Here is a 7,513-nt window from a genome sequence, read left to right as displayed (position 1 = left end):
AGAGGAGCCTGGCACCCCACTCCAGTGCTCCTGCCTGAAGAATCCCACGGACAGAGAAGCCTGGCACCCCACTCCCTCGTTCTACCTGAAGAATCCCACGGACAGAGGAGCCTGGCACCCCACTCCTGTGTTCCTACCTGAAGAATCCCATGGACAGAGGAGCCTGGCACCCCACTCCAGTGCTCCTACCTGAAGAATCCCACGGACAGAGGAGCCTGGTGGGCCACAGCCCATGGGGTCACAGAGCTGGATGGGACTGCGTGACTAACAGCAGCAACGTGACGCAGTGAACGAACAGTGCGTGCAGCGTCTCAGGCTTGACCTTGTTCCTGTATAACATCTCAGGTCACCTTCACATGTCACCTAAGGGGCCCACCCCCTGACCACCCCTGCCATCAAGGCAAATGAGGTGATCCTGCTTACAAAAGGCAGGCAATACGGTTATTTCGTTAATTCTCTGTGGCTTCTTGAGCTAAAATACTGTTCCCTGACCAGATAAGAAGAGTGTCAGAGACACTGCAAGCCAGTCCACACATATGAACGCGAACCCAGATGTGCCCAATAAACGGCTGCAGGCTCAATCTGTCAGTGATTCTGTGTGTGTGTCTGTAACCCAGGAAGACAAAGTCAGCTTTATCTTTGCAAAGCAAAGGCCAGCTAACCTGAGGGGATCTGCTAAGTAACTCACCTGTTAATCCATGAAAGAACTAGGCAGGTTAACCGGTTAATGAAGAAAAACTTCTCATCGTCTTCCAGGGAAGCAGAAAGAAGAGCCAGCAAGCCTGCCGTCATACACAGGCGTGATGTTTTCCAGGCAGCACTGAGCACCGTCATTAGTGAAAGCAGGAAAACACGCAGCCCTTCCCCACCCCCGGGAGAAAGGAAAGCAGAATTTCCTTTAAGACGTCAAGTCACTTTCCCTTTCCTCTGAGTCCCTTTCCTGAGCCCTGCTCCCTGCTCTCTGCTCCCTGTCTTCCATAATATTCTATTCCTTAAAATAGAGTCTGAAGCAAATGGAGGGAAATACTGAGGTTTTATAAAACTGGTGTTGTTTACACAGGTTTTCCATCCTGCTATGTTTCATAATAAAAATGATCAAAGAAAGAAAATGAAGTCAGTAAAGCCCCGTCTCTGCCAGCTGCGTGTGGTGGGGGCGGGATGGGGCGCCACTGTCGTCTGGGCCTATTCACGCGAACAGTCACTTGTGTCCGTTTCTGTCGCATAAATATAAAATAAAAAGCCCTTCACACATCAAGCCTGACACCCAACTAGAAAAAAACAAATACATTTAAAACGGAGTTTGCACCTCACTGATTTTGGGAAAAATCGAAGAGCTGGTATTTACCTAAGGCTTGTTAGGACGTCAGAGAGAGGAGAATTAGATGTTTTCTGAAAAATGATAGAATGTTGAGGGTTTCCCTCCATTCCCAGGGGCCAGGGCCCAGGCGTTCCATGCATGCAACCTGCCCCGGGCTCTGGGGGCCTCGGATGGAATCCAGGCTTAGTTCTGGCGGCGGGGAGGGGGAGGTGGTGACTGCAGCCCCGGAGCCAGGCCCCTGCTGTCCTGGGCAGCACCCCACGCCCTGCCCAGGTGAGCAAGCCTGCAGGTGCGAGGCCGCGTGTTGGTCCAGGACACCAGGGCCCCCAGCGTGGGCTCGGGGGTTAGGACCCAGGACTGAGCTGGAGCCAGGCCTTCCCACCTCACTTCACTCATCAGCAGGACAGCCGGCAGGGGCCTGCCTGTGTGGTGACCGCTGAAATGGGCTATCCCGATGAGTGGCCACTCCTGGGTCATTTTCCACCGGAACCAAGGTGGGGCCGGCCTGCTGTGTCTCTGACAGTCCACTTCCTCATCAAGAAGCAGTATTTTAGCTTAAGAAAATAAGCACAGAGAATTCATGAATGGCCATACTGCCTACCTTTTGTAAGCCCCTCATTGACCCAGTGGCACGGGCGGTCAGGGCTGGAGGGCACTTCCAGAGGCCCTGGGTTAGATCCGGTCTCACCCAGGGAGGCCCTGGGACCGGGTCCAGGGCGTCAGAATGCCTGACTGCAGAGAGCCTGGGCAGAGGTGCTGCGACGAGGCCCCCTCCTGGGTGGCAATGACTCTAGAGGGGAGACTGGCCCGGGGCCCCTGTCTGCTGAGCGGGGTCTCCCCTAGACCTCTGAGCCCCCGGAGGAGAGGCCCAGCCTCCGGCCCTCAGGCCTGTGGCTGGGCAGGTTGTGAGCGGGCTTTCTGGTCGAGGCGGGGCCCCGGGGCCTCTGCTGGGCTGTCTCCACTTCTGGGGGTCGGGGGGTGTCTCTGACAGAGACCCTCAGGGAGGCGGCCCCGGAGCCTCTCTGGGAAGTCGGAGGCCCACAGCCAGTGGCCCAGCTTTTCTGATATAATCCCATCCTGAGAGGAGCGCCCACTTGGGGGTATTTTGTGAGACCCGTAATTGGAGACCTGGTTTCTGCCTCCTCTTCGCTTTTAATTTGGCGTTGATCTACAAGCGCTTAGATCAGTTCTGCTTCCGTTTCTAATCAGAGCCAACTCATGGCTGTTCGTGGGCCACGCCTCCGTGCGGTGAAGGCAGTTTGTTTCTTAGCAAAGCACAGAAGCTGTCCCCCTGCAGCATGAGCCAAGCAGGCGATCCGGGGGAGCCTTGCACTGGCTGTCTCCCAGAGGGCGCGCCCATCACCACTGAAACGCGCTGCGCACCTGGCGTGCCTGTCTGGACCACTTCGAGGGCACACGCTGTTCCATGGGCCCTTCACACAACTCTTCTGTGGCTTCTTGCAAAGGAGAAAAGCATGCCGCTCGCCCTTCTGCCTGAGGGCAGCCAGTGCCAGCTTTCAAAAACGGCATCAGAAAAGGCCACAGGCCTGCACCCAGGTCCCTTGAGTGAGCAGGGCCTCTTGGTGCAGGGCAGGGCAGAGGCAGGAGAGCCTATTTTAGTGTGTATCCCCGTCCGACCTCCCGCTGGCTTCTGCCTGAGGGGTGGGCGCCTCGGAGGAAGAGGGTGGAAGGCCCGAGTCCTGCCTATTGAGCCTGTTGAGTAGGAAGTGGGAGGAGGCATCTGAAGTGAGCAATGGCTCTCACTGCATGGGCGTCCCCGTGGTGGCGGCGTAGGCGTCCCCAATGGCGGCGTGGGCTCCCAGGGAGGATGGCTGGGGCCAGGCCAGGACGGCAGGCCACCCGGTCACCGGCGCCTCTGTTCTGTGCTCTCTCCGCAGTGGACGTGGCCTCGGCCCTGCCTCTGCCGGTGGCCCCCCCGGGGGTGCCCATGGACCTGCGCCTGGACCACCAGTTCCCGCTGCCCGTGGCGGAGCCAGGCCTCCGCGAGCAGCAGCTGCAGCAGGAGCTCCTGGCGCTCAAGCAGAAGCAGCAGCTGCAGAGACAGATCCTCATCGCCGAGTTCCAGAGGCAGCACGAGCAGCTGTCGCGGCAGCACGAGGCCCAGCTGCACGAGCACATCAAGGTCAGTCCCCGGCCTCGGGCCCCGGGCCGGCCCGCCACACGCACCCAGACTCCGCCGCCCAGGACCTGCCTGGTGGCCCCAGGGCTGGCCTGCCACTCGCGCCCAGACCCCACCGCCCGGGACCTGCCCGGTGGCCCCCGGGCCAGCCCGCCATGCGCACCCAGATCCCGCTGCCCAGGACCTCCCCAGTGGCTCCGGGGCCGGTCCGCTCTGTGTGCCCCAAGATCTTGCCACCCAGGACCATCCCCGAGCCCCTGGACTGGCCCCCTGTGTATACCCACAATTCCACAGCTCAGGACAAACTCCAAGCCCACAGGCCGGCCCACTGTGTGTGCCCACAATCCCGCTGCCCAGGACCACCACCCCCAGCCCCCAGGCTGGCCCGCCCCGCCTGGCGCTCTATCTTGCCTCCCAGGACATCCCCAGTGATCTGCTGCCAGGCTGAGGTTGATGCCTGGGGATGTTCCTCACCGGGCCTTGTATACCTGCGTGTCAACACTTGGAAGCTGGTTGTGGCCAAGAGTGGAAACAGCATTTAAGGTCACCCTGTAGAAGCTTAAAGCAGGGGAGAAATCTTATCGCTGGACTTCATCTACAAACATATGTCCCTAAATAGCGACATTACCAGCAAGAAGAAGCGCCAAAATATTAGCAGTGGTCACCTCTGGGTGAGGTGTTTAGGAATGGTCTTTATTTTCTTCTTGGGACTTGTCCATCTTCTCTCCTTTTTTCCCACTGACTTTTTATAATTGCGGGGGCTGCTGCTGCTAAGTCGCTTCAGTCATGTCTGACTCTGAGCGACCCCATAGACAGCGGCCCACCAGGCTCCCCCATCCCTGGGATTCTCCAGGCAAGAACACTGGAGTGGGTTGCCATTTCCTTCTCCAATGCGTGAAAGTGAAGTCACTCAGTCGTGTCCGACTCTTAGCGACCCCATGGACTGCAGCCCACCAAGCTCCTCCATCCATGAGATTTTCCAGGCAAGGGGGGGCGAGCTAATATTTACTTTGATTTAGATGGGATAAGTAAGGAAAAAACTAACATAATTTTTTCTTTTTGGTATTTACTGTCTGGTGCGTGCTAAGTCACCTCAGTCATGTTCTTTGCAACCCTATAGACTGCAGCCCCCAGGCTCCTCTGTCCGTGGGACTCTCCAGGCAAGAACACTGGAGTGGGTTGCCATGCCCTCCTCTCGGGGATCTTCCCGACCCGGGAACTGAAAACATGACTCTCGTGTCTCCTCCCTTGGCAGGCAGGTTCTTTACCAGTAGGCCACCTGGGAAGCTCACTGTCTACATACATTTTTTTCTGATCCCAGATTTTAAAAGCAAACGTTCCAGGAAGAAACGTGCACTAGTGAGGCACAGAGAGGTCATGTCACTTGGTTGAGGGACCACTTATAATGTCTGTGATCACGTGTGTCACCGTGCTTAGAATCTTGCAGAGCCTTGCTGTTCAGTGGAAATGTGTACACGTTAAAATTCAGAGGTAGTTCTACATTTCCTGTAGTTACCTTAAAACACCCAAAGAAACCAGGCTGTGTGAGTGATTTATTGTTATGTAACAAATTACTCAAAAGATTTTTAGCCATTTGAAATAACAAACGTGTTATCAGATAGCTCAGCTCCCACGGGCTAGGGATCTGGGAGCAGCTCACAGATGGCCGGGCCTCTCGTGAGGTGTGGCCGGGCATGGTCAGGGCGGTGGTCTCACCTGAGCATGGGGCCAGGCCTGCAGGATCCCCTTCCCAGCTCACTCACCCCCTGGTTTGGGGCAGGAGGCCTCAAGTCCTCCTCACCTGGGCCTCCAGGATCCAAGGGACCAAGAAGGAGGTCGCAGTGTCTTCTGGACAAATCTTGAAGGTGACCCCCCCACCCACCCCTGCTACGTTGCTCTGCTGTCATAGGCATCAACCCTCCCGGCAGGGGCCCAGCCAAGGGGTGGACACCAGGAGGCAGGAAGGAGTCTTTGGGGGGCCACTGGGGACCTGGTTGCTACAGGTAAAAGTAATTTCAGGCTACTTTATTTAACCCCGTATTTCTGAAGTGTCGCTTCAACCCGTGATCCACATAAGCGGTTGTGGCCATGCTGAGTCTGGGTGCACGCTGTGGACCAGCTGCACTGCGGCCACATGTGGTCAGTGGCTGCGGGACTAGGTCCTCACCAAAGTCAGTCCACATAACCGCCGTTCGGTACCAGCGAGCGCCGCCCGCAGGCCGCCCGATCTGTTTTGTCCTTGAAGCTGCAGCCTCCTGTTTTCTGTGAATCCCGAAAGCCATCTGAAGAGCCCACCCTGCCCACTCGCACTGCTCACTCCTGGGATGCGGTTTCCTCTCCTCACCAGCAGGCTTCTTGAACTTTCTCCATCAGACTCCTGCATCTTGATGTCATCTCAGAAGCCTGAAAGGTCAGGGCAGCCCGTCTCTTCCGAGTCCTTTACCCAGCCTCCCGGTGACCCGAGGGCCCCCATCTTTGGAGGCAGACCCCCTCCACCAGGGGTCCTCCAGCCCCCCAGACCTTCAGGCCAGAAGCCCGCAGATCAGGCCAGAAGCCCGCAGAGAGGATGGGAGCCCCAGAAACACAATTCACAAACCTCAAGGTGACGTGTTCTCTGCGCTTTAATTGTTTCTTTCTCCATTTACAGCAGAGATCATTTGTCTGAAGCCATTTAAAACTATGTAACCGTCATCCCATCAGCCGGCCTCTGTTTTGACGATTTCCACTCTCTTCACAAGCCATCATCTTTTGGTGACGTTTGGCAGTGGTGTTTGTCAGACAGATTTCTTGAGCACACAATCTAATTAGTGTCATTAAACCATCAGTGAATTTGAATAGGATTTTATAATTAAAAAAGGGAACGGTGTTTTTAAAAAGGCTTCCCTGGGGCTTAGATGGTAAAGAATCTACCTGCAATGCCGGAGACCCGGGTTCGATCCCTGGGTCAGAAAAATCCCCTGCAGAAGGAAATGGCAACCCACTCCAGTATTCTTGCCTGGACGATCCTATGGACAGAGAAGCCTGGTGGGCTACAGTCCCTGGGGTCGCAAGGAGTCGGACACGACTGAGTGACTAACATAGAGTGTTTAAAAGGTAACCGAAGTTGTTAACCTTGGGTAAGGATGCTCTCTCTGGGGTTCTGACACAGCGTCGCACTGCTTCTGGATGCTTGCTGGTTGTGGCCGCTCAGGAGCCTGTCCCCGTCCTGTCCTACACTTAGTTCTTTCCTCCCCGGAAGGGGGTCCTGGAGCGTGGTCAGTGGGGCCCAGGGTCTAGGGAGTCGTGAGTGTGGGTGTCAGCGAGTGTTTATGTCCAGAAAGTCTTTGATCAGCTGGGACTGCTGAGCAGATCACTCGGCGGACGTGGTGTTCTCTGGGTTTGCCGCTTTGGTGTGTCATTTTAAATTTTCTAAGCATGTTATCGAGGGAGTCCCTCTATCTCATGTTCCCAGCTGAAGCTCAGCGCGGTGAGAGCAAGCAGAAGCAGCCCTCCCTGCTCTGCCCCCCGACCCCTGAGAGCCCACCTCGGCTCCGTCCGCACCTTGGCCGGAGCGGGCCCAGGACTCCTCTCTGGGGCTCTCCTCAGCAGTCTCAGCAGCCTTTGTTCCACTTGCTGATAGAGCTTCCAGCCCAGCCACTGCCCTCTGTCATCTGTCAGTCTCTAGTCGTTACTCGTGGATTTTCTCAATGACTGTGGCTCCAGCGTAGAGAGGAGACAGGGGTCTTCAGAGAGTGCTTCCAGGAGGGTGACAGGTGGTTCTGTCCTGCCAGCCCCAGGACCTCATGGGATCACTGGCCGTGGATGGACAGGAGCCTGAGGACGCCGTCAGGAGCTGGTAGAGCCCATACATGCCTGGCGTGGGTGACACCAGAGCCGAGGCTGGACCCCGTGACCCCAGTGCTGCCGCCTCCCCGTCTACACTGCGGCCTCCCCTCCCCATCTACACTGCGGCCTCCCCTCCCGTCTACACTGCGGCCTCCCCTCACATCTACACTACAGCCTCCCTTCCCCATCTACACTGCAGGCTCCCCTCCCCGTCTACACTGCCGCCTCCC

At 56.9% G+C, this 7,513-nt stretch overlaps 1 protein-coding gene across 1 annotated transcript in view; it reads left to right on the top strand.

The window, feature by feature from the left end:
* Nucleotides 1-7,513, top strand: part of HDAC4 (histone deacetylase 4) — a 236,111-nt gene that overhangs the window by 124,844 nt on the left and 103,754 nt on the right. Inside the window, exon 3 of the mRNA XM_040231985.1 lies at nt 3,217-3,461. Within this exon, the coding sequence (XP_040087919.1) occupies nt 3,217-3,461 (245 nt within the window). The remainder of the gene's footprint in view (nt 1-3,216; nt 3,462-7,513) is intronic.

The sequence above is a fragment of the Oryx dammah genome, unplaced genomic scaffold, assembly GCF_014754425.2.
Source record: "Oryx dammah isolate SB20612 unplaced genomic scaffold, SCBI_Odam_1.1 HiC_scaffold_28, whole genome shotgun sequence".
NCBI classification, from domain to species: domain Eukaryota; kingdom Metazoa; phylum Chordata; class Mammalia; order Artiodactyla; family Bovidae; genus Oryx; species Oryx dammah.
The sequence above is the reverse complement of the archived record's forward strand: the minus strand, read 5'-3'. Positions and strand labels throughout refer to the sequence as shown.